Source organism: Phocoena sinus, chromosome 21 (assembly GCF_008692025.1).
Source record: "Phocoena sinus isolate mPhoSin1 chromosome 21, mPhoSin1.pri, whole genome shotgun sequence".
Classification (NCBI taxonomy): domain Eukaryota; kingdom Metazoa; phylum Chordata; class Mammalia; order Artiodactyla; family Phocoenidae; genus Phocoena; species Phocoena sinus.
Window position 1 is genome coordinate 9664222 of NC_045783.1, and position 27973 is coordinate 9692194.

At 38.0% G+C, this 27973-nt stretch overlaps 1 protein-coding gene across 1 annotated transcript in view; it reads left to right on the forward strand.

Moving 5' to 3' along the window:
- The window catches only part of CSMD1 (CUB and Sushi multiple domains 1), a 1813702-nt gene that overhangs the window by 1634451 nt on the left and 151278 nt on the right, over positions 1 to 27973 (forward strand). Inside the window, exons 38-41 of the mRNA XM_032618622.1 lie at positions 14277 to 14395; positions 18105 to 18174; positions 20255 to 20371; positions 26842 to 27051. Coding sequence (XP_032474513.1) covers positions 14277 to 14395; positions 18105 to 18174; positions 20255 to 20371; positions 26842 to 27051 — 516 coding nt within the window. The remainder of the gene's footprint in view (positions 1 to 14276; positions 14396 to 18104; positions 18175 to 20254; positions 20372 to 26841; positions 27052 to 27973) is intronic.

The following is a 27973-nucleotide window of genomic DNA, read 5'->3' on the forward strand; positions in this document are numbered from 1 at the left end:
AATGAGAGTAAAGTTTATTTTAGGACATGTTTTCAAGCACTAAAAATGCTTAATGTTGATATTCATCTCCTTTAATAAGCAGTTGCAAATAAGCAAATACATGGATAAGCTTTAATAAGTAATCCTTTGGACTGAAATAAACAGTTTGCTGGGATGTAAATGCATGCATGTTTTGGAAAGGCCAGGTTTCCAGCTGATGATAAATATTCTGAACCAGACACAAACCACAGGGCTGTTTCGCATTCCAGTTAAATTTCCCTACTTATTACAGGCATTTGTATGCAAGTTTATTCCAATTTATTTGAATAGGACTACTTTAGTGACAGCGTAAAATGATACTATGGATGCTATTTATGTAGGATATGTCTGGAAAAATCTGCTACTTTGATGCATTTTGTGAACATCTGTAGATACGAAACTATAAACCTTATTTATGATAGTGTTAATAAATTCACTAATATTTTTAGCAGTGTTAGAATTGATGAATGTGCTTATTTCTTCCTCTCAAAGTTCTCTTGTGGCTTCTGGCTCTTCACTCCTTATAGAAAGAGGTGCTAGTAAAATAATTAGTCTACAATTACTGTGTACGATTATCTGTGTACTCACACAGACTTCAGCTCCAACAATATAGTAATTACCTACGTTTCACTTTATTCTCAGCTGATAAAATTCATTAAAAGAGAGACGAACATATTTCTTACAGAAATTAATCTTGTTCAAGAATCTTAAGGCCTTGTTTCATTACTTAATGTATTTATTTTTTACTTGGCCACACGGAATGCTACGTTTTCATTCGTGATTTTCTTTTCTGAGTGGTTGTTTTCGGACGCTGACAGCATTCTGAAGGGCATGGCATTACCTTCCATGTACTTAGAGGCAGTCATTTCTCTGTTCTAATTCTTTGTGTCCGTTTAAAATTTGGATTATAAAAAGTGTTGGTAGAATTAATCTTATTAAGGTGAACACTAAACAGCAGGAGGACTGTTGAAGTAAGTTTTCAAAAGATTATCTAATATTCTTAATTTATTAGCATATTTTTGCATCAAGCTTAAAATGTGTATTGCTAGTCCACGTGTCTCTGAATTCAGACTTTTTGCTACAATATATATCCAGGTAGTAATAGTAAAAACAACAACAAGCACACATTTATGCCTGGTCCTGCCCTAAATGTGTTACGGGTGCTTACTCATTTGTCCTCAAAAAACACCATTTTTGAGGTATGCTCAGATTTTAAAGGAGAAGGAACAGAACCTAGCATGTGTTCAGCCTGCCCAGGTCAGAGTCAGACTGCTAACGACTTACAGAATGAACACAGGTAGACATAGATGTGTTTCATCACAAATGCAGTTTACTGAGCACCTGTCCAAATTATCCCAACTGTCCAATCAGAAAGAGCACACAGACTGCCCTTCTTTACAGGTGGTGACACCACCTGTCACTAGTAGCTGAATGGCATGTGGAAGATAAAGAAGCTTGGGAGTCAGTCTTGGAGATCCAGTTCTAGATCCAGCTCTGGCCCTAAAACCTGCGCTGTATGGCAAGTCCACGCCTGCTTCCATCTGAGGAGTCTGAGTTTTCGCATATGGAGGTGAAGCCTAGGCCCTGTTAATTGTAACGGTCCATAATTCCAAACGAACACTGATAGGAACTTCTCAAACAAAAAACAAACACTATCTGAAGGGATGAGTTGTAAAATATTAATGTTAGCGAAAGTGATTCCCAGGAGGTCCGGTGTGGTATGTGTGATCTAAATTCTCTGTGATCTTATACGATCCAGCTAAAAGGTCAAAAGACCAGCATCTTTGAATGCTTCATACAAGCCTGTAGCCATCTAGCCAGGTTTTATATTATTGGACTTGACTAGAAATTTGAGTTAGGCAGCGGAAGGATACAAGCTTCACTCTTGCTCTGAGCTCCGAGCTGAAGAAAAAGAACCAAACGAAAACTTTAAATTTCTGGGAACTTTAAATTATAGATATGGGAACAATGATGATGTTGGTTTATATTGGAAAATACAAGATCTGACCTTGAGGTATATAGCATGGAACCTGCTCCTGGGGAACAATATGGCAGTGACTGTTCTTGGATTCAACATGAAACAATATATACAGTCTTGCCTCAGTATCCGTGGGGCATTGGCTCCAGGAGCCCCCCCACCCCGTCTCCCCTCATGGATACCAGAATCCACAGGTTCTCTGGTCCCTTAAATGAAATGCTGTCGCATTTACACCTAACCTATGCCCATTCTCTCATATACTCTAAATCATCTCTGGATTACTTATAATAACTAATATGATGAAAACGCTACATAAATAGTTGTAAATAGAAAGGAAATACTATGAAAATTGTTGCCAACCTGCGTCAAATTCAAGTTTTGCTTTTTGGAACTTTCTGGAATGTGTTTTTTCAAACATTTTTGAACCATGGTTGGTTGAATCAACAGATTCAGAACCCATGGATACAGAGGCCAATTGTATATGTAAATATTTATAAACAAGTTTATTTCAGTGGAATTTGGTGGGAGGAGGACAAATAAGATTAAACACATGAGCCCCGTTGGAGTGTTTGTACTGATCCTATTTGTATCTTGTTGATTTTTCCCCTCTTTTCCTGACAGCTTTTGGTTTAATTGAATCTTTTTATTGCTCCAGTTTATCTCCACTATGGACTTAGTACATAAACTCTTAAAAATGTTAATGGTCTCCCTAGACAAGTTTAAAATATGCATCTTTAATATAACACAGCTTACCTGCAAATAATATTATGTCACTTAATGGGTAGTGAAACTTACAAGCATATACTTCTAATTTCCTCTTTCCATCCTTTATTTTATTATTGTCTTACATATTATTTTTACATGTTATAAAGCCCACAAAACATTTTTACTGTTTTTGCTTTAGATATTGGTCTTTCAGAGTGGATAAAAATAAGAAAACTAAATATTTTATATTTACCTGTTTTTAGCATCTTTGGAGCTCTTTATTTCTTTGGGTGAATCCAAGTTTCTGTCTAAAATTTTTCTGTCTGAAGAACTCCTTTTGACTCTTCTTCTAGTGCAGATCTGCAGACAAAGAATTCTCCCAGATTTTGTTTTTCTGGAAGTCATCATTTTACCTTCATTTTTGAAAGATATTTTGGCTGGGTGTAGAAATCTGGGTTGAAAGTTCTTTTCAGTATGTTAAAAATGCCACTTCATTGTCTTCTTATTTCATAGTTTGTGATGAAAAGTAAGCTGTATTTCTTATGGCTACGCATTTGTCCCTGTTCTCTGGCTTCCTTTAAGAATTTTTCTTTATTTTCATCAGGTAGACTATAGTATGTCTAGATGGATTTGTGTGTGTGTGTGTGTGTGTGTGTGTGTGCGCGCGCGCACGCACATGCGCTTGATATTCATCCTGTTCAGGGTAAACTTATATTCTTGGATCTAAGGTTTGATGTCTTTTATTATTTATGAAAAATTGTTGACTGTTATCATTACAAATATTTCTTTTCCCCAATTCTCTTTTCCTGTTTCTTTTGGGACTCTAATTACATGTGTGTTAGGCCTGTTGATATTGTATCACAGTTCTTGTTCCTCAGTTCTGTTTTGTTCACACTTTCTCTTTGTGTTCCAGTTTATATAGTTGCTATTAACCTTTGATTCTCTGAATCTTTCCTCAGCTGTGTTAAGTCTGCTAATGAGTCTATTGAAATAATTCTTCATCTCTGATATTGTGTTTTGCCCCTTGAATTTCCACTTCTTTCTTTCTGTTTTTGTTTTCTTTTTGCGGTATGCGGGCCTCTCACTGTTGTGGCCTCTTCCATTGCGGAGCACAGGCTCCGGACGCGCAGGCTCAGCGGCCATGGCTCACGGGCCCAGCCGCTCCGCGGCATGTGGGATCCTCCCAGACCGGGGCACGAACCCGTGTCCCCTGCATCGGCAGGCGGACTCTCAACCACTGCACCACCAGGGAAGCCCTCCACTTCTTTCTTATAATTATTGTCTCTCATCAGTAATTACTCCATCTCTTCATGCATGCTATCTTTTCCACTAGATCTTTTAACATATTTTTTATATTTAATATCCCTGTCTTATATTTCCACTATATGAGTATGCAGAGTCTGGTTACTTACTTCATCTCTAGGCAAAGGGTTGTTATTTCTTGAATATTTTATTAAAGGTGGACACCACGAGTAGAACCGTAGAGATTGTGGTTAATATTTGTGCCTGGGAATGGGCACCACTTTTGTTAGCCTGTTGAGTCAGGAGTTACACTGGATTTGAGTTCCGTTGTCGCTATGGTTACTTTCAGAGCATCAAATTCCTCACTGGTGAGCTGGCACTGCCAAGTGCCTAATTGGGGGCTTTTTCTCAGCATCGTTACTCCACTCTGAGCTGTTAGTCCTCCCTAAACACCTTTTCAAAAGAGGTGGCATCTCCCCCAGTAGTAGACGCTGTTGCTTGTCGCTCGGTGTTAAGCTTACACTGGAGTCAGAGTTGCTCTGTGATTCTCTTCCAGCCTAAGTCAAACCTTGAGAGTCTGCACAGAGTGGGGTGGGGTGTTCTCAGCATTCTTGCCCCCCTCCCAAGGTCGTCAGGGTCTACCTGTGGCTGGTCTTTGAGGAGCGTTTGCTGAGTGTTCCCTAGGGCTGGAAGACCATGGTCTTGGTGCTGATGTAGCGTCTTAAGCTCATACTGGCTTTCCTGCCACACCCCACATGTAGACTTTCTTTTTCCGTACACCTTTCTCCAAGCTGCAGTGCCCCTTTCCCTGTGCCCTGGAGGGAACAGGTTTTGCTGCTCCTCTCCCAGTGGCTTAACACTTTAGTTTCCTAAAAGTGAAAGGGTTCGGGAAGTGCGTCAGGTGTCATGCCCCTCTCCACAGAAACATTGGTATTTGGTGGTGGTAAGGGAGAGGCTCACTCCAGGCTCCTACCATGCCCCCAGTATCTCTCTTAATTAGTCAATGGAGGCATGTGGAAGGAAGGACAGACTCTCTTCTGTCTGGGGCCCTGAGCTACTGGAGAGCCATGCTCAGGTACTGGCCATTTGCTAAAACGTTAGCTGATGTGTCATTGCCTGTGTGTGAGTTGGTCCTTTCCTGTGATCTGTCACAGTGACAGTTTGTGTGTCCTCCCTCTCCTTGAAGGCACTAATCCTTTGGAACTGATGTCACCTGGGTACCTGAAATCTCAGCTCCCTGATGAGTTCAAGAAAGGTTATGATTTTATAGTTCAGATTTTTCTCATTGTTAAAGTGGGAGTGAGGTTGTATTTTACAGATTTCTATATCCCAAGTAGAAGTGGAAGTCTTTTTATGGGTTTTAAAATTGCTCTAGTTCAAGGCTAGATGAATACTAAAATTATTTATTTAGATTAACCATAGAGAAACTTTTCTTGAATGTCCAGTTTTTAAACAAAATTATCTATCCAACTATCTATAACTATCATCTATCTATCTAGTACACGTAACTTTAAAGTAGTGACATAGGTTTCTTCATAACTGTGAACAAATTCAGAGATATTTACAGATAAATTATATAGAATTAAATGTAATATATATTTACATTACAAATACATTATTAGCAGAATAAACCCATCTAGTTGAGACAATCTTCCTTTAGAGGTTGCTTGAAATAGAAACTACTTATCTCGATTTTTACACATAGCAGTGCTTGTTTAATAGTCACACTTTACATTACTGAAACCTTCTTTATTAAATTAGACTGGTACTGTGCCTGAGCTTACACATAGTTCTGTCTTGCTATGTTGGAAGATACTTAATTTCTGAGTCTGCAGGGAACCACGTAAGTCCTCATCGAATGGCATCTATGCCAGATTAATGTCATAAACCCAATGAGTGTGTTTGACCTCAAATGAAAGCCTTCTACAATTATCCAAGCCTATTTAGTGCTGATATATGGCACTGAGTCCAAACAGCACCAACATAATTCTATATATGAAAGTTTTTTTAATTTCACTGTCTTTCTCGAGACCTTTTTCCTCTCACACTCACTACTGGGAAACCCATTGGAGTTAACAAAGTATTTCTAGAGTCTATGAGATACGACGTTTGACCCCTGGAAGGCAAGTGAAATAGAGAAGCTACTGTGCAGTGGGAATTTTAGATGTCCTACAAAGCAGAAAGTTAGCTTTCTACTCTAAACAGTAGCTCAGCAGAGGACGTGGTCTGATGTGGAAGCCATTCTCCCATGTCTAATTCTCTGGCCCTTTGATACAGAACATTATACAGATGGGTCAGAGCCTGGAACATGTAAGCTATGGCCATGACAGCCTCGTGTAAGAGAGAGAGAGAGACAATAATTTTCGTTTTTTTATAAAAAGACAATAATATTGCAGTAACACATTTACAATATATTTATTCTGAAAAAGAGGAGTTTGAATTAGTGATTTGTAGTTATTATGAAAAAAGAAAAATTTCAGAGAAAAGTAAAGATAGTAACTCTTTCATTGTTTGAAATGAATGCTTATCCTTTACAAGGTAGAGTCAAATGGAGATTTTTTTCACATTTTAGCATGCTTGCAAGTTCGGTGTATTAATTGTCGTTAGTTAAAGTGATTATTATAAAATAAATATAAAGTATTCTACTATTATCAGACTTAAATTTTTTCTCAAATATTATTTGACCTAGAGCTGACTGTAATATAGTAGTAGTATTTCAAGTACAACAAGTTCAAAACTTATTATACATGATTAAGTCCTTCTCATATGTATTTAATTTGTAGTTATGTGTATAATGAAAAATAATATTATATAGCATTATACAGCATGAATTTTCTAAGATCTCACTCAAACGATAAATACTCAGATGAATAAAAAATAGATTAGAAAAACAGATAACCTGTCCGTTCTTCAAGTATTTGGTGCAACTTAAAAATAAGTGTACAACAAAGAAATTATTAAAATAAAGAAAAATTTAAAAGGCAGCTAAAGAGAAAGATATAAATATACTAGCCCCCTATATTAAAACAATTGGTATTGTTAGGCACTAAATTTAGCTTTACATTTCTGGCAATAAAAGCAAAAAAAGGAAATAGAATTTATTTAATTATCTTAAAAAAAAGGAAAATGCAGTAATTAAAAGAGATAAGTTCCTTGCTTGTCTGTATTCTAAAAAGTACTTATAATTTAAAATTGAAGTTGTATTCAAGAAAGGTTTTCTAGAAAATTCAGAAGTGAACTTTATATGACAGTCATGTGTCAGTTTTTGATATAATGGTGAGAACATAGTATAGTGAACTGCATTAATTCCTGCAGGGGTCTGAGCTGATCGTCAACAGAATATTATCACTATAAAGCTATGTTTATTATGGATGTGCTTTTAAAATACTTGCATTCTGTTTGTTTTCAGTGATCAAATAAGTACTACATTTCATTTCCTTTGTGGACTCATTTCAAAACAGGCACTCAGAAGGAAGTATGTAATGAGGATTAAAATTCTGGAAAATGCCTTAAGTTTTTGAAATGAAAAGTACTACACATTTTTAGTGAGATGTTATCATAGTTGAATACTGACAGCTTGAAATAGCCTTCTACATTTATAGTAATCCTTATAAATGCATGCAAATTATTAATGCATGTTTTAATGACACTTTAATACTATATTAATAATACTAATAAGGTTTCTCAACTTGAATGGCGGGCATGAGTAAAAATCACAGGAAATGAAAGGTTGGATAAAATAATACCTCATATACCCCTGGGTGCATTTATGGAGATTTCATCTTGTGCATCCACGGAAGACAGCGCTGTACCTCCACCAGAGTGGGCGTCCTGTAAACCGTGTCCATTCAGGGGTGTAATAAAGTTATCTTCTTGTATTTAACTCTATATCAATCATTTGTTAATCCGTAAAATTTATCTAAGTGCTTTTATTTCAAAGAATCTCCCGAGACCCTTTCAACTCCTGCCTCCTATTAAAATTGCTTTCATTAACATCAATTGATACTTCATGTCTTCCTCATTTCATACCAAGATCTAATTGCACCAAGGACCATGGAAGAGTTTAAAGTCTTGTATATCTTGACTTCTACCTAACATCACAGAATGTTCCAGAGACCCTTCTGGTAATGTGAAGTCTCTCTTACAAGACTGTTCTGGGCATTCAGTAGTAACAGAACTTTGTTTGGTGGGTAACAAGAGAATCTCAGATTTATTTGGGGTTGAATGCAATACACACAAAAAACTGGTAACTGATTAAAACTTTTCTCTTAACAGTGATGTTTTGGCATTTTAACAAGTATTAAATTTGAGTGAAAGGTGCAATATAAACTACTTCCCTGGGTTCTTTAGTTGACTCTCTTCTAAAATAAAGGGATTGGAGTACAGTTTTCCTGTTGTCCTTTGATAGTCTTTGGAATTTCAGGCATTAATGGATTTGGGACAGGGAAGGGTGGAGTGTACAGAACTGACGCTTAATCCTAAACTCTTCGGACCATCACCTACTGTCCCTGCCACTGATTTAAGAGGTGGGTCCCAACATTAACTCTGTATTTATCAGCTAGTCTCTGGTTGCTGCTTGAGAGGATCGTCAATCATTAAAGAAATTCTGCTGCTACTCACTCTGCCCATTACTCAGAGAGTTGCCCGCATGAAAAGGAGTTTGGTTTCAAATTATCAGTTGTCACTTGGTACATCCACCCTTGTAACTCATTTGAGACTCATCTCCTCTTGGTGATGATTGCCCCCTCATTCCTGTCCCCCGAAACTAAATTGTGGATGTAGCTGCATTCATCCCCATTTATTGGACATCTGTTATATGCCAACTCTAGCCTCTAGCCTCCATAGACAGAGTCATGATGAGACAACCATACATGGTCTCTGCTTATGCAGAATTTATATTCTAGTGGTGGGGGCATAATATATAAGGAAACACCATGATGGTTATAAATTGTTTTATGCACCTTGAAGCAAATAAGCAGTATTCTGAGGTGCAAAGTAACTGTGGTGCTCTGTTTTTCATTGACAATATTTATTGAAGGAAGGATGAAACAATGGACATTATTCAACCACAAAAAGACTTAAGGGAAATGCATTGTAGTCAAAGGAAACTATCAAGGGGTACCCCAGGTAGAAAGGCACCTATTGTACTCATGAAGCCGAAAAAAAAAATTGTCTAGACTAGAGGGAGCCTTGTGGACAGTCAGAAGAGAGGCAGGAAGCAAAATTGAAAGAGTGAGCCAGAGAGAGAATGTTCCCCACCTTGTAGCCCAGGATTTTATCCTGAGAACAGTTGGAAGACATTGAACAGTTTCCATCAGGGAAGTAACGTCATCTGATTTATCCTTCAACCAGATCAATTAGGTTGTTGAGTAGAGACCCACTGGGACAGTGACAAGAGAGGGGGTATCCTCATCAGATAAACAGATGTTGCAGTTGTCAACAGGCTCAGAGGAAGCTCAGTTCTGTGGCTCAGAGGAGGTGGGATGCAGGAGAAACAAGGATGTGAGATGCACATGGTAGGTAGAACTGACAGGTCTGCTGATGGATGCAGAGTGTGGACAAGGACAAAGTAAGAAGGCCCATGGGTTTGGGTGTCCTTACTAATGATAGGTCTGTTCGGAATTGTTATTTCTTCATGATACTTGGTAGGTTGTATATTTCTTGGGATTTATCCATTTCTTCTAGGTTATCCATTTCATTGGTGTATAAGTGTTCATAGTTTTTTAAAATGCCTTTAATTTCTAAATTTAATTATTTGAGTCTTTTAAAACTTTTTTCTCAGTCTATCTAAGGGTTTGTTGATATTTTTAAAAAAATACTTCGGTCTTATTGATGTTTTCCATTGTTTCATATTCTCTATTTTATTGACTTCTCCTCTAATCTTTATTATTTTCTTCCTTATGCTAACTTTTGGTTTAGTTTGTTCTTTTTCTAGTCCCTTGAGGTATAAAGTTAGGTTGTTTATTTGAGATCATTTTTCTTCTATAATGTAAGCATTAACAGCTATAAACTTCCCTTTTAATACTGCTTTTACTGCATCCTGTAAGTTTTTATATGTTGTGTTTTTGTTTTCATGTCTCCAGATATTTGCTAAATTCTCTTGTGATTTGTTCCTTGACCTATTGGTTGAGTTTAAGATTGAGTTCTTTAATTTCCATCTATTTGTGGATTTTCCTTTTTTCCCTCTGCTATTGATTTCTTGTTTCATTCTAAAGTGACTGATGAAAATACTTTGTGTGATTTCAGTTTTTTAAAATTTGTTTAGACGTGTTTTGTGGCCTAACATGTGGCCTGTCTTGGAGACTGTTCCATGTACACCAGAGAAGAATATGTGTTCTGCTTTTTTGGGTGGAGTATTCTGTATATATCTCTTAGGTCTAAATGGACTTTAGTGTTGTTCAAGTCTTCTGTCCCTTATCTTCTATCTGGCTGTTCTATCCATAACTGAAAGTGGGATATTGAAGGTTCATACTGTTCTTGTGTTTGTGTCTATTTCTCCCTTCAGGTCTGTCAGTGTTTGCTTCACTTATTTGGCAGTTCCAGTGTCAGGTGCATATATATTTATTATTGTTATATCTCCTTGGTGAATTGACCCTTTTATTATTATATATATATATAATGTCCTTCTTTGTCTCTTGTGACAGTTTTTGTTTTAAAATCTATTCTAAGTATGGCCATCCCTGATGTCTTTAGGTTCCTTTTTGCATGAAATATCTTTTTCAATCCTTTCACTTTTAGACTCCGTGTGTACTTAGATCTAAAATGAGTAAATGGTAGATAGCAAATGCCTGGAACTTTTTTTTAATCCATTCTGCCAATCTGTGTCTTTGTTTTCTGTATGTCTTTTAGCATTTTTGTCTCTATTTTCCTCTTACTCCATTTTTTTTTTTGTCTCATTGATTTTTTTGTAGTGACATAACTTCTCTTTGTATTAAATAGATGTTTTCGTTGTGGTTACAACTGCAATTACATAAAACATCTTAAAGTTATAACAATCTGTTTTAAACTAATAATAACTTCAATCACATTTAAAAATTCTACTGCCCCCCAAATTCATGAGATTGCTTCTCTTGACACTGGACACACAATCCCTGTGCCTTAATGAGACCTTATGATCTATTAAATCGAAGGAATAGAATAGCATTTTTTATGTGGACTGAACCAGCCAACAGTTGACAGGTAAGAAAAAATACTTTTAGCTCCACATATACACTAAACTTCTTAGACAATGAAAGTAGTTTCTTTTCTTTGGCTACTTTTTCTTAATTAAAGGGGCTTTCTTTACAGCTACTCTTTGATGTCAAGAAGATGTGTGGATATTGAACAATGTTGTATAGAAGTCTGAGTGTACAGGATGACACATGTAGGTTTAGATCTATGTGTTCATGACATTTGACACTTACTTCATCTATTGTCGTCCTCCCATCAGGTCTCCCTATGTGAAGTTGTGATTTCTTTCTTCACCTGTTTTCCAGCACATTGTCTGACCTTTAATACAATTTTTGGATTATGGGTTTACAGAGATTGTGAACAACACTTCTGTCTTAGGGTGTGCTTATGCAAAGGAATGGTTCTTTAATTGGTTACAGTGAACAATATACTCGACAAATTTTTTCGTTTCAAAATGAAGGAGTAGCCGATATATTCTCTGTAGTGTTTATGATGACCTGTCATGTACCTAATGCTCATGTTTCTACATATCTGTCCTTCGACCTCTTTGCAGCTGCCAAATAATCCAACTCTATTGATCTCTCCATTTGGTCTGCTTTCCTCTTTCTTTGGTTATTATATTCATTATTGTTTTAAGCTGTCCAGCTAGAACAACATATTTGTTTTGAATTGTGAAGTTTGAAAACCACACACAATGCCAGTTGAAATGAGGACAGTGATAAGTTGAAAAACAAAATGTTCGAACTTATTTTAACTATATTTACAAAGGTCCTGCTTATCCTGCTCTAAATATTGGACAAAAAAATGCATGTTTATCATGTGTTTCAAAATCATGAAGTATCTTTATATTTTTAGAATTCTAAATTGTAGTTAGAAATTTTATGGCACAAGTATTTTAAATGTATTTTTTTAGGGTCAAATAAAAAATAAATGATATACAGTAGGAGTTCATGCCAATCTGTGATGGGAAAAAAAAAGGTGAAATTGAAATATAGTTGCAGTTTATTTTCTAAAGTTATAAAGGAGAGGGAGATAAATTAGATTTATATCAATAAAAAAAGTTAAAGGTGTAAGTGATGGTATTTGTCCATATTTAGCAATTTTATCATCTATGAAAAACCCCAAATGGCTTAAAATTCTGTACTAGGAATAAAAAATATCGTCACTTAACGCATATGGTGTTTTATAGTTTTTAGTGTATAGACATTTAAGGAAAATCAATTTCAGCTTATAAAAACATTATGCTACACCTCACACCTGCTCATCCCAGACAGAATCCATGTGTTTCATGGCTTGAAATTATCCTGTTTATATACAGTGGTGCCCATCCAGTGTAATTTCTGTAGCATCATGTTCTCAAATGAACAATCTCACTGATGATGAGAAATAAAGACTCTTCTCTCTGTTTCATCTTCTCAGGTTCCAGGGTAAAGTGAGGCAAACTGGTGATTCTCAAACTTTAATGCATAAGAATCACCAGGGATGGTGTTAACAGGCAGATTCTGGTCCAATAGTTCTGCGATACCCAAAGTGTGCATCTCTTACAGGCTCCCACACTTACCATACTTTGAAAAGCAGGGCAGTGGAGGAAACTGACTGTTACCTCACCCAGGTGGGCAGGTGGGTCTGCACACCTGCACCTGGGAACCTCGGCCTGCCCATCTCACTTTGCTCTGCCTTGACCTTACTGTCAGACACCGGAGTCTACATTAAGGTTCTTGTGAGGATTAGAGCAACGTGATGCAGCCAGGAGAGCGACTGGCAAACAGTACTGTCTTCGTCCCTTGCTCCAAGGGACTGCCTGTGCCTTGATTTCTCCAAGTGCTGCCTGTCCAGACCCCAAGGCTGCCTCGTGAGTTGGCACCACGTGGAGTGACCCCAGCTCCTGCTCTCAGAGGCATCCCATGCATGCTGTTGCCCATCTGGAAATTCTTAATAATTTCATCTCTGACCTCGAAGTCTGATGGGGACAGTGAAGCACGCACACGAGCAGAGGAGCTGTGCCAGCTGCAGTGGGTGCCCACAGGTGTGGACCCAGTCCTGAGGACAGGGCAGGCAGCATGCGTCCTCATTGTGCACTGGGACCCGCAATTGTGTGGCTGCATAGACCAGCCTTCACGTCCTGGAAGAACAATCTTCCCCTCCCCCAGCCCCGCCCCATTACTCAGAGTCCCGGTCAGTTAGATAATCTGATTAGTTCCTTCATGTTAATGAAAAGAACAAGAACCAAAGTCTCAGTCCAAGAGCACTGAAGGATTTTAAGCTGGTCTGCTCTGAAGAAGTCCTTCTCTCCCATTTCTCACCCTGGATAACTTACTAGTGCTTAGTAGCTTGGGATGTGAGAAAAAGATGTACTAGAATCATGGAAGATTATTAGCAATCACCAGATCTTTAGCACAATTTCAAATACATCTTTGATTCTGTAAAATACCACAGCTACGTATTTTGATTATTCACATGATAAGGGTTTATACAAATAAGTATCAATGTTAAATGGTCCTTGGCATTCACTGATCTGATATTCTAAGCTGAATTCCAATATCATATGATGCATTTTTTAAAATTTTGTTAGTGTCTTAACTAAAGGCAATTCCATCTAGGAAAGTGCCTGATTACAGCTTTAGGGTCTGTAAATATTGGTCCTTTTTACCTAAAGAACAAACTGTTCATGAGAATTTTTTTGTTGTTGTCTTTAAATGAGAAAGAGAGATTGAATATAAAATATTTGTTCTCATATTATGTTTTTCCAGGATAGAATTCCCGGATTCACACTTAAAATTTTTCAAAAAGACTGCTAAGTATGCTAGAAAAACAAAAAGCAAGAGAGCCATATCATGGGGATTTGCATATAATAGGAAACAGTTTCCTTAAAGACCTTTTATAATGTGTATGCATTGGAATTGGAGTGTTTTACACTAAATGTGGAAGTAACAAATTTTATTCTTTAAAGAAATTTCATTACACTGTGGAAATGAAATTAATTAATATTTAAGATTTAGCTCAAACTGATTGAAAGTTAATGTCTTCTTGGTAGACAAGAGAGAGAGTTTTTGTTCATTTCTATAGGAGGAGAGCAATAGGAAAACGCTGTTTCGCTATTCGAATGATAAGAATATTGTTCATTTTACACAGCTTGTAAGTGTTTTTCTTTACGTTTCCCCAGCCGTAGGTCTTGCTGCTTGCCAAGAGCCAGCCCTTCCCAGCAACAGCATCAAAACAGGAGACCGATACATGGTGAACGATGTGCTGTCCTTTCAGTGCGAGCCTGGGTACACGCTGCAGGTATTTTGTTTTTTTATTTGAGCTTTTGGTAGTAGAGGGGCTCAGCATGGTAATCCTCAGCCAGCTCACTTAAGACAACGCCCTAGATTTGTACCCAGAGACCTAATCTAGTTTCTCTCATTCAGTTTGTGAATCAAAGTAGTCGTATTAAACCATGCATACAGGTAAATTTAATGATGATGCGGAAATAGCTTCTAAATGATAAAGCATCCTTTTAAGGTTGAGCATATTATTTTCATAATACTTTTATTTCAAAATGTATACTCTCCCAATAACTAGATAAAATTCTAAGGGACAAAGCAGTGACACAGTCTCCTCAACAGTCCCCTCCTGGCAACCCGATAATTGGGTCGGCTCTGAGTCCCATGCTTGTCCTGCATTGCAGACTGTTCTTATGAGTTAGTTCAGTAAATCTTCAAGTGCCTACTTGTGTGCCAGGTAAATATGGTGCTCAAATAATAGGGTTAAATGCTTTTCAAGAAATGTTAGGCAGAAGTTTTTATAGTCTTTTATTTTTTTAATTAAATTTCTTTATGTAAAGTTTTAATAAACATTTTACAAACCAATGTATAGCAACATGAGTCATGTTTCTGTTATTTGTTTTCTGGGTTAGCCACAAATAAGCATGCTCCCAGAACAGTTTATCTGTGTCCTCTAGCATAATCCACATATAATTCTCCCTACCAACAATGAGTACTGAAATCTAAACATGTATATTCCAAAGTCCAACAGACATATTTAAGCCTACTTAGGTTTCTACACTTCAGTTAATTCAGGTAATAGAGTACTTTTTGCTGTATGTTTATTACAACACTGAAGCTGAAGGTGTTTCAGGAACATTATTTTTAGTTGTATTCTGTAAGTGACTTAAATAAAACCTGGAGTGCTCATCAGAAAGAAGTTTCGCAGATACAGCAGTGAAGTGACAGCATTGCATATAGTCCCATTTCTGTGCGCTGGGGTAAATATCTTGCAGAACTGAGACCAGTTAGAGCAGCAGCAGCAAACGCTAGAAGCTGATGGCCTGCCCGCCAGGTGCTTCACGTGCAGAGCCTATGTTACTCTCAGTCAACCTCATGGTGTGGCACTGGGGGTGCATCTTTCCCTAATGGAGAAGGGGAGTGAGCCAGTGCCTGAGAGGAGGGGGTGGGCAGACGAGCTGGCACATCTGGAGGGACCACCTGCAGAAATCAGCCTGGGTCTTAAGTTTGAGAAAATATCAGTAAAACACCTAACACACTTCAGCAAACGAAAGCCAGTATAGCTATTATTATAAACAAACATCAGCATATAAAGCCACCTTCATCAAAACAACCTACAACCTGCGTTCATAGATCTTGGTGGGTATCACAGTAATTGCTTTGACTCTGCAAAAACATGGGCGGAGACTTGGAAAGCAGAACAGGAGTTACTGAAGAAGCTTTGCCAAACCTTCATCCATGGAAGCAAGCTTTTAACCAAGCACGTCAAGGCTGTTTTAACTGATTCTTTAAGGACAGAAACTTCCTGTTTCACGTGTTACAGCAGAAAGAATTATAAGTCACATCCCAGGGGTTTCATTTAGAGGAATACCTTACTCTATACTGACAAGCCATTTTTATGCTTTTTGGGTTTTTTTTACTTCTTTATAAATTGACTTAAACCATGTAAATATCATGCTGTCTCTCTCCTCTCCCAAATTCCCACACGTTAACACTTTCTCTCACTCACGTGTGTTCATCTTTCTACACGTTTATGACAGCACTTTGCATTTACTGTCAGCATCCTTTTATAAAGAAGACTTCTGTAGCCCTCAGAGAAGAAACTAGAAAGGGTTATTTAGTAAAGACATTTCTTACAATGAATTGTTTAATATGCTGCTTAGAGATAAAAGCCTGCAGACACACATCTGTAGAGTCCAGTCAGGCCACTTAGCTCTTGTTTTCAAATGCAAACTAAGATTTTTTTTTCTTTATAACAGTTTCAAGCATTGAATTTACAAGCTGTGACTGTCTCTCATTCACATGAGTTAAAAAGGATTCTGGACTTTTTAAAAAGTTGCTAACAACTGGGAATTTTGGTAACGCATTAGTATATTTGGAATGACAGCATGCATAAATTACATACTATTCATGGAAAGAATTGTTCCTTTTATGGTTTACGTACAAATGTCTATAAGTGCATCTGCCTAGTGAGATTCAGGCATAAAGTGGCAGAGACAGGACACATCAAAGGTCAGTCCCGGATATCTGAATGATTAACGATTTCCTTCTCTCTAGATTTGTTTTACTTTTCTTTTAAAAGATGAAAAACGAAAATTCCCATTTGAAGCCAGTAAATAAATACACAGATTCCTGCCTTGTTTTGGATCCATTATAAAAATTTCAGCTGGAATCACTAATATGAAATGTCTTTGCTGAAATCAATAGCAGAATGTGACCTAGATTGGTAATAAATGACCATTTTATTGGTAGTCTTCCATAAATAGCTTTAAAGGCTTTTGTACTTTATGTTTGTCCAAAATTCAGAAAGAAATTTATTAAAGATAACGTAATAGGTCAGAGAATGAGGAGATACAGAGCATGAAATTTGGCAGGAAAAGCATTATCCTGCATGTCTTCTTTAAGAATAAGTGTAGTCTTCCTTTACTGGAACAACTTTTAAGAATATTAGGAAGTAGGAGAAAATGAGTTTTGTGGCACATGAATTGAGTATGAAACCTTCCTAAGCTTGGGGAATCGGTTTGTCATTGATAACTGCCTTAGTGCAAATTCTTGTTTGATGCGTTCCCAATATGGCTGGGATTATTTAACATGAATTAAAGGTTTGTTTTTCAGCTGCCTCTGTGCCAATTTTGTTTGGCAAATGGAAATTCACAAGATAAGTATGCATGGCACATAAAACCACCAAGTCACAATGAGGAAAAAAGTAAAATTGAATAGTCTGCACACAGAGGTGCCCGTTCACTACCTTCTCTTTCATCTTAAAAGAGATTTTAGCACAAAAGACTAAGAATTTAACCTGCTGCTGTTTAATTTTTAAAAGAGTAATAATAGGACAGATTTTTTGAAGGTTGAAAACTTTATATATTTAGAGGATAAAGAGACCTTGAATGATGGGGATTAATTTCATCGCAGACACGTTAATTTGACAGCTGTGAGGCTGTCTGATAATAAAATGAATATTAAGTCTCCCTTTTTCTCCAATAAAGGAAGAACTGACCCAGTTCTTTGCTGAACCGTAAAGGTCATGTGAGTTGCACTTGAACCGTAGGCAACCGTGAAAGTTAACCTTTGTATGAGCAGATTACTTACCTTTGACATGTCACCCTTCAGATCAATACCTAGTATTTCCTAATCACTTTCAGCCTCTCAGACCAAAAACTGTAACTTTTGATGATTAAAAAAAAGACTGACTTTGACCAATTCAGCTTAACATTGTAAGCATTAGGGAAGCATCCTGGCAGAAATAAAGACCGTTGAAGGGGACATCACAAGATTTTGATTTCAGTGACAAGAAACACAGTGATTATGGATTTTTTTTCTATTTTAATTCCAAATATGAGATTCATTAACGCACATTAGTAGATTTCATGAGTTCTGATTTTTTTGCATTTGTAATTAAATCAAAAAGGGAAAACCAAAGAAAGTACAGATGTTCTCACAAACATTTAAGCCTTAAATACTCTATGTTCAGTTATGTGAGTTTTATTTCATTTTCTCTTGAACAGGGCCGTTCCCACATCTCCTGTATGCCAGGGACTGTTCGTCGTTGGAACTACCCGTCTCCCCTTTGCATTGGTATGGACATGCCTTCCGTCACTGGGTCTCTGTGCATATTATCAGTAACGTAATGGTGATCTCCTTGAGCCACCTTTGAGCTTCACAGATGCACTTTTAAATTCCTTTCAAACATTTGTTACATGATGATAACATAATAATGCTGTTACCGGATTGGACAAGCATCTTCTCCCCCTGGATGTGGTTCCTCAGCTTTTCCAGCATCTCTGAACCAACCAACAGGGATTAGATGCAAGAGTGCTAGCTCGAGGCACTAAACGCACAGCACATGCATATCAGAAGCCAGTGGATTAATTCATGGCAAGAATGAATGTAGCTGGTCGGAGAGTCTGAGAAGGGTTCTGTGTACACCTTTAGCCTCAGGAAAATCACATTTCCAGAAACAAAATTGAGAAGTACCGATAAGTGATGTGAAGTTGGAGGGACAGTATTTTATATCAAAGAGTATTTGATATCAAGGCAGCCGCCCTTGTGGAGGGACTCACTGGGACTGGGATTCAGCCATAGAACATCCGTCTCCCTATTTATTTTTAAATGAAGAGCTTTCCCTTAAACGTGGGAATTTAAATATTTTAAGCTTTGAAATAAAATCAACTCACAGTGGGTAGTCATTGCTGACACTCTGTATTATGTGAGGAAATGTTTTATTTGAATAGTTTACTTATATTAGCCAAATATAATTAATTGTATCTTTTATTTTACATGTTTCGTATATTAGCAGATGTCAAAGATGCATCAACTTCCATAACACTTGCTTGCTCCTAATTCCTTACAAGGTATAGAGGAAGTTTTTTCATTGGAAAACTCACAAGCATCCCACAATAAATTTCAAAGACTTATTTGAGAGATTGAAAGTTTTTTTAGCTGTTAGCTTTAGATTAATCCAAGCTGGGGGATTTTAGGACTAGAAATCCATGAAGAGATAGTATTTTACTAGTAAGTTCTTGGAAATCTCAAGTCCTGATTTTTTTAATAATAGTACTAAGGAAGATAATTTACAGCAAAACACTTCTCTGCAAGTTACTGAGTGTCAAGCGTCATTCCCAGAGCTTAACCAGTATTAACTAAATTGAACATCATGACAAGCCTCAGGGTAGCCAAGCCGTTTGCCAGGGCCCTGCACCAAGCTGGCATTCCCTGCATCATGGGATCCCTCCAGCGGGACATGGCCTGTGCCCTGGAGTAAAAATCCCATATATTCTTACCAAAATATCAGGAATCTGTATAAAATAAGATATATAAACCCAGTTAAAACCCCAAGATATCTGGCTCTTTTATAAAAATAAGCACCTTGTTCTTTAGCCATACCATTGTACCAAAAACTCTTTGAATATGCTGTTTAACCATAAGAAAAGGCCTGGCATGGAGGGGTTTCCCCAGCAGGAGGCAGGAGTCAGGCTACCAAATTATGGTGGACAGATGAGCCCCGAGAAGAAGGCTGAGACTTGAGGGTTATACTGAAAATCTTGCTGGGATCATTGGACAGATGTAAAATAAGAGAATCCCATTGATGGAGTTTTTAAAATATCACAAAGGAAAAAAGATGGATACACAGCTTTTGGGGGCTCTGTTTGTACGCCTATCCAATGGTTCTTGTCTTTTGAGATGAACAAAAGAATGCGATCACATACAGTGATAACTAAGTACTCAAGGAATTAGGTTATCATCCTTGTTTGACAGGAGGTGCACCCAACATCGAGACCCCCTTCTCTCTCTCCCAGGACAATGATAGTTGTCTTGACTTAAAGGTGTGAGTATTGATGACAACTCAGAACCTGAAAGTCAATCGGGTGCCTGACCGAAATGCATTAAATTGACCAAGCTTTACTGGGAGCCTCTGTGGACCAGAAGTAGATAAACTGAAGACCTGTCTTTGTCCTTAAGCAGTGGAAACTCAGGAGGGAGAACTAGACCCGTAAATAACTGAAGGGCATCGCATTATGTATGTGCTGAAATGAGGTGCAGGTTCGTTTCTGAAGACTTGCTTCTAGGTAGCGTGGTCCCATAGAGTGGGGGGAGGGAATTGTCCTTGCTGGAAAACGATGACACACAGCACTAACTCCCCTTGTCCGGCCGACAGCGACCTGCGGGGGGACCTTGAGCAGCATGGGGGGCGTGATCCTGAGCCCGGGGTTCCCGGGCACCTACCCCAGCAACCTGGACTGCACCTGGAAGATCGCCTTGCCCACTGGCTACGGTGAGTGAGACACTTTATCATTCCTCAAAATTCAACTTTTTAATTTTTATATTGGAAAGAATTAGGCTGAGTGAAAAATGGGCCTATTCTGTTGACCTAAGTGTGTCTTTAATTGAAAGTAGCTTACAGATTTAAATAAATCTTTGGCAGAATAACTTTGAGAACAGAAAGTTACTTGAAAAATCAGTTCAGCCGTGCAAGACTTTTCAAGGCAAATTAAATTAGTTGAATGATGAACAGTAGAGGCACATGACGTGCAGAATGTAGCGTCCCTAATTCAATTATCAATCTCTTTATAACACTGTCTTTTATAATGTATCACTGGAATTCAGTAATGGTGGTAGTTTCTTTTGAACAATTTTTAAGGTTTTTCTCAGGTTATGACTCATTCTCGTATTCTATAAACTTTTGTTGTTATAACTTGCATTGATTTAGGTTTATGAAAATGGCTTTTTATCATATTTAGTTATGAACTTTCAGGTTACTTACCTTAAATAGTTCCTAATTTTAATTGTTATGTACACTAAAATCCCATTCTGGCCTGCTTCAGAAATCCACAGTCTGTGTGAAATTTCGATTCCCTATCGTGCCTTTCCTTGTCTGCCTCATGATGTCCTTATATCTTAGTTCATTAATTTGGGTTTTCCCCACCTGTGATTTTCTCAAAAGTACGCAGTATGATAGGGGTGCCAAATTAGATACTCACAGAATGTCCCAGAGTGTCTCAGAGTAGTTGAGTACTCATGAATGTTAGTTGAGGGATGAATGAGCATAAGCATAAGTGGAAATCGTTACCCTAGAAGAGGATTATATTTTTTAAGTTTTCAAAGCTCTTGCCTTGAGAATCTGTGCCGGGAGGGCAGCAGGAAAGGGAGGGTCCACCTGCTCAGCTGAAAGCCGCCAAGACGGCGGCTGGCGTGAGGCCACCAGGGCAAGGGGGAGCGTGGAAGGGACCCCTCCCCCCAGCGTGGAGAACACACGTGAGGTTCATGTCCACTGAGTTCCTGAAGGGGCCACCAGAGTGTGGGGATAAAAACGGGGAGACAGTTCACAGAAGGATCACAGAGGCGCTCTGTTTCTTCCAGGTTTTTTAGTTTTGTTTTTTAAATCCTGAACTCTCTGAACATAGAAGCCGTAATTGTGCTCTGTGGTAGACGGAACAGAAGCCTTTGTCTTTAACCAACATTGGCTCAGCTATCCTCAAAGCCAGGTCTGTTTTCTCACCCTGGGGATCTGAAGATCTGGACATGGTTGGTTCAGTGTTTAGAGCCAGGTGTCAGGATCGGAGCTGTAGGTGACCCAGGAGGTTCCAACAGGGTCTGAGCATCTTGAGGGTCACAAGTTTATAAGACGAGTAATGATAGTTCACTCGGGCTACTGCACTGAGTGAACCTCCAGGGACCTCGTCTTCCTCACCTCTGAAAAGGAAATAACCACACAGGGTTACATGAGGATTCACCAAAACAACTCGGGCGGGAAATTTAGTACCGGGCTTGGCATGTCGTAAACAACAGCAGGAAAAAGCTAGCTGGCCTTTGGATTGTTGCTGCCAATGGTTCCCACTGTTCTTTCAAACCGCATCAGAAGCATTTTACTCATGAATGGATATACACATTTTATTAATTTATTTTCCCAACTTTACTGTTCTGTGATTTGAGAAGGCTGTCGTCTGGCATATTTCCGTATGTAGCTCACTCACTGATAAACCAATATGCAAGACAGTAACTCAGGAAAAAAAAAAAAGAGCAGTTGTATTGTCTGACCTCATGATCATGATCTATGAACCTAAAAAAACTTATTTGAAGAAAGGTCAAAATTTTAAAAATATTTATGAAATATTACAATTAAAATTATTTGTCTTTAAAATCTGTGATATTGCCTAGTATTGGGCTTTAAAAAGCATCTTGAAGAATAAGCAAAAAGAAACCTTATGTCTTAAATCCTAACTGCACGCAAAATAGTATGACTGTCCCTAGCGCTTTAGAATAGATGTAGTCATGCTTCGGAATAATTTGCTACAGATTAAATTTAAGTACCACACCAGGTTTGTCTGTGATAAATTTTATAATCTGTAAATATACTTCTAAACATGACATTATACATTTAAATTTAGGGAAGAGGCATGTACATTCCCGTTTCCTGGATTGTCAGTTTGGGTTTGGGTTGCTTAGGGTATTAATTGTACTAGTAATTACTGTACCGGTGACTGCAGTTCCCCCAGGCACCCTGAAAAACACACCTATCCAGAATATGAGACATCAGTGCCTTTTCTTGAAAAAAAATAGGTTAGATGCCTTTCACTCATGGAGGATTTTATTGCTGTGTTTTGGATCTTTCCATACGACTGAATATGCATGGGCCCACCTGATAGATATCCGACCCATTCGTTAAGCAGCTACCAGCTCCGTCACATAATTCTTCTGATTAATCCTTCTTCCGTCCCACATGCATGGACCAGTCAGTAGCTTAATTAAATAGACAAAATGATTGGTTGCTCTGGCATCACTTGAAAGCCACCTTGGTCTCCCCTTGCTAATTACTCATCCCCCCCAGCAGCTATTTCCTGCATCCAGCCTCTGTGAGGGCCTGCAATCAAGAGACTTTGTCTAAGGAGTGGGCAGTGTATATGGTGGTTCCTCATGTCTTTGAGCTCTGAGGTTAGCTGGGTAGAAATCCTAGTTCTGTCAGTGACTGATGGTATGAATTTTCCCAAGTTATCAACATGTTTTTGAACCTTTATCCCTTATCTTTAAAACGAATACGATAAAATATCATTCTCCGACAGCCGTTAGGAAGTAATGCAAACGCCTGATATGGAGAAGGCATTACTTAACTGCTTTTAGTTTCTAAGCCAAATGCTCTAGTGATTTCTATGTTGTTTCCTTTCCTTTCCACAAATTTGGGTTGCTGTTTTGTGTGGCTTTGGCATGAGCTCAATCACCACAGAACTTGTGTCTCTATTTTCTTGAAAATTTCTAAAGGCATAGTTAACAGAAATGAAATCAAGTTTTTCTACTTTACCATTACTTTTTTTTTTAACATCTTTATTGCAGTATAACTGCTTTTTATATTTAAAACCCACTGCACTTATACCGCACACCATGAGGTCCAAATTGGCCATGCCTTTAAACCATCTAGAAGTCTAAGGAGGATGTAAGAGACTCTTTAGACTATCCACTGAATTCTAAAACCGTTAACTCCTTTGCTCTGTGTTTATTATGTACAGAAGATATAAAATAGAGCACTTTACTATTCACAGGTTCTATCACCTAAGAGACGAGAGTTTAACTCTGAAGCCATTGTCAGGTTACTATTCAAAATTTTGTCAAAATCCAAAGTCAAAATTTTTTCTGCAGGTGCCTTTTACTGACACTTAATTTTCAGTGTGTAATGACAATCGGTGTAAATTCCACCCAAGATGGGCATTCAGACTGGTGTTCTTGTTGCAATGACACATTTTTGGTATTCTGTGAGGTAAGAAAAGAATAGGTTAACACTTATTTTAATCCCTTCGTTTTGGCTTCATGATGTCAAACTGGACACAATTTGCTGAAAATTAGATAGCTAAAAATTCCATTCTAAACCAGATTAGAGCTGGGCTTGGTTCTATTTCCTGATATGTATTAGGTAGTTTGATATGTGGCTGGATACTTTATCCTGCTTAATATGCTAATTTTTTTCATAAAATTATAATTGTCATAATTCCATTTCAAGTTTAATTCCGAATCAGTAAAAGGCCACGGTCACCATTTCCTTTGCTTTAGAGATATTGGCCAGCCTTCCTTTTTTTTGCCCCTTGATCTGCTTGCTGTCTCTCATTTCTTTCTTGACTGGGTCATTCTGTGAATTTCAAAATGAGTCTCTGGATGAATACATCTGACGTCTGCATATGCTTATCTGAAATGAGCCTATTTTAAGCCATTTCCCTGCTATTTGATTTTATACCTAAAAAGAGGATATGTTTTTTAAGTGTTCTAATCTTGCCCTAGTTTCACATCCTATCTGGTACTTTTAGGACGTAAATAGAAATGTTAGTAATTCAGCATTCGTTTTTTATTATTATTGTGTCAGCTTCTGTGTTCTTCCTCCTGGTGAAGAATGTGACGGGTATTTATGAAACTCTGTGGACCACAGGGGTTCCGTGGCCTTGATGTAGCCACCAAAAGAAAAGAAATCCATTAGTATAGTTTATTAATTAGCTAAAAAAACCTCTTTTTCTTATCAGATTTGTGGACCAGGCCACAAAAGAGAACTGTATTTAATTCAGCAGTGGGTGAGGGAATAGATCAGATACTGTGCGTGACTCAGGAAGTGGTTCAACTGTCACAGGAGACAGGTCAGAATTGAAGGGCTGGGGACCACTAGCCCTGCCTGCTTTCCTTCCTTCTTTGCTTTCTCCCTGTCTCTCTCTCTCTTTCTTTTTCTCTATCTTTATCTCTCTCAATCCTTCTCTCTCTCTTTCTTCTTTTCTTGCTTCCAGATTTCTTTTGACCAAACGTATTTACTGGGATTTAGGAGAAAATGAATTAGCTCACTGACGTCTTTTCAACACTTTTTAATATTTGCAGAAATGTTTTAAATTTATAGGTTTGTTCCATGTTGGTCGTCTGTTGTGCCTAGTATTAGAATGGGCAGGACGGACACAGGCTGGGCTGTTCCTTCTCTGGCTGCTCATGTGTCACCAGTACATATGTTTGGACCATATGTTACAAATTGAATTACTCCTTCCAAAAAGGATTCCAAAGTTTGGTTGGCTTGTTAAAGATGTTTCATTGTAAGTCTTTCTTCTGCTTTTCACTCTCTCGGTCTCTTCATGAAGTATTCCACATTCTACCTCTTCCAATCTTCTCTATCAAACTAGATTGAACAATTTTAATACAAAATTATTTTCTCCAAAAAAATTGTAATATTTTTAACATGGTGATATCATTAACTTTTGACTAGCACATTTTCATGCTAAACCAGAGAACATGAGGGCTCTGTCAATTGGAGTTGGTGTCCATCCAACTCTGCCTCTCCCTGTGGTACATGGGACATAACACCCAGCCTTTCTGAGCCTTAGTTTGCTCATCTGTGAAATGATGGTCATAACAGTGATTACCTGATAAACTGAACCCCAAGAGTGATAGGTGGCTTTACACTCTGCCCAACCAGAAAGGCCATTATTTACTCTTTTGTTCCTCCTCACAAGGTTTTCTTCATAATTGATAAAATTGTGTTTCTTGGATGATTTTAAACTTTATTGAGTACCTTTAGGTTGTTCTTCCCTATTACTCTTTGCATGAGCTTTTCTTCTTCTTCTTTTTTTTTTTAATTGAATTCAGGCTTTTGATACCTGCGTTTTCCATCAATACTAAGTAGATATGTTACTTTAAATTCTCTAGGTATTTACACTTAAGGTAATCCACGTTAACATGATCTTTAATATGATAATTTTAATATCTTTAATTTCCTAAAACCTAGAAAACATGTCAAATATATTAGATGAAAAGGAAAAAAATAAATCTCTTTTTATCTATCAAGAACAGGAGAAGAATAACACAAAGTAAAGCTTTCCTCGTATGTTGAGAGAATGGTCTACAATAGCTGCTGGTCTTCTCAGTTTAGGCTTTACAAATCTAACTTAATTGCCTGGATTTGTGCAAAAATGTCTTTGGCATTCTAAATAAACTTGAAAGTGAATTAAAATATTTCAGACACAGTAGTCAATTAAATTTTCAACAATACCACAATGCAAATAACTCTAAAATATTTTGATGATTTTCTTCTAAGCTATCACTGTAGTTTATCTGAGACACAGATCAGTGTGATGCTAGCAATGTGGGTCCTTCAGACCGTCTTGGTATCTTGCCCTGTGCCAGGCTGTTAGATTGAATTGTGAGAGCTAGAGTGGGGTTGATCCGAGTGCGTTTCTTGCAAACACCAGTAATTTGTTTTGCAGGCACTACACAATTGAAGCAATCACTTACCAAACCAAGAAGTTTCTTGTGCAGTGGTATGCCCTTCCATTTAAAAGCCACTTTAAAGATTGTTGCATTTTGTTAGATCTGTATTGGCTTCTTCCTTGATAAAGCCACAAATTAAGGATGATTTGACGTACGATTACAACCTTGTGTTTCTGGTTGTAATGATTATAATAGCAGCTGGACAAAATCACTGCCATATGTATGGATGTAAGTCACCATTCTAAGAATTATACCTGCTTGTCTCTGTGATGCAATGCTGGTAACACCCGTATTTCACAAATAAGTTGACTTAGGGGCATTTACTACATGGACAAAGGTCACACAGCTAGTAGGTAGCTGAGGTGAAACTGAACCAAGGATCATTGTAATTCACAAAGTGTGTGCTCCACTCGGCCTCCTGGAGAGATGCTGTTTGGGGAAACTGATACAATTTTAATCCCTATTGGTAAACATTATCATAAAATTTGATATTAACTTCCACCGATTTTGCATATTTTTTCATAGGTGCACATATTCAATTTCTGAATTTTTCTACCGAAGCTAATCATGACTACCTTGAAATTCAAAACGGACCTTTCCACACCAGCCCGATGATGGGGCAGTTCAGTGGCCCCGACCTGCCTGCGCCCTTGCTGAGCACAACTCATGAAACGCTCATCCACTTTTACAGCGACCACTCGCAGAACCGGCAGGGATTTAAACTCACTTACCAAGGTAAGGAGTCAAAAGACATCTAGGGATGCTTCTTACAGGTAAATTGTAAGGGTAAACCTCCCTAGCCGGTTAAAGGCTTGTACGGCTGGAGTCATTTCTAGTTGGGCACAGTTTTCTGACTGGGAGTGGAGTGGAGTCTTGGCTGTTGTACACACAAGTCAGGACGCAGACACAAGGAGCAGGGTCAGCCATGCACTGTCACTGCTTCACCTGAAGTCCCTTGTCTCTACCCCCAACGGCCACCATCACCACCTTCAAGCCCCTTGGCCCCATCACCAGGTAGCCTTCTCACCTGTCACCATGTCCTCTTGGCCACGTGTCGGTATTTCCCATCAGGACTATGGTGCAGGGAGTCCGTTCACAGTGGAAGTGGGTCTGACCGTGTCTCTCGTGCCCTTAAGCCTTGTCTCAGCTCAAAGTAATGGTTCTATGTACTATTCAAGTCATGTTTAAATTATGCCAGAAAAAAAAATGAGAATGAACCTTACGTGTTTTTAAACCATCAAAATAGAGGTCTCTAACAAAAGTTTGAATCTACCATTATCAAAGCATTTTTGACATGTGAAAAAGTTCAGAGTTTTCATTTCAAACACAGTAATTTAGCTGGCCTTTTCTTGAATGTTGTTAATTCAAATGAAGTTGAAAATGTCAAAAGTGGAGTCTTTTTTTTAACACAGCAAAATCACTTGATTTCTTTAATTTCATAGGAAAAATAGAGAGTTAATATTTTATTACTGAAAGAGGATGGCATTTTGTGTTGAACTCTTAGACCTTGTTACTTCAGTTGTTACTTAAAATATAAATTTACGTTTCCAGAATTTGGGTCTCTTAAAATAGGAATCCAGGTAGGAAGAAAAAGAGAGGGTGGTACAGGTTGAGGAATGCAACAGGAGACCTTGCCAGGATTTCTCTAGGTCCGTCT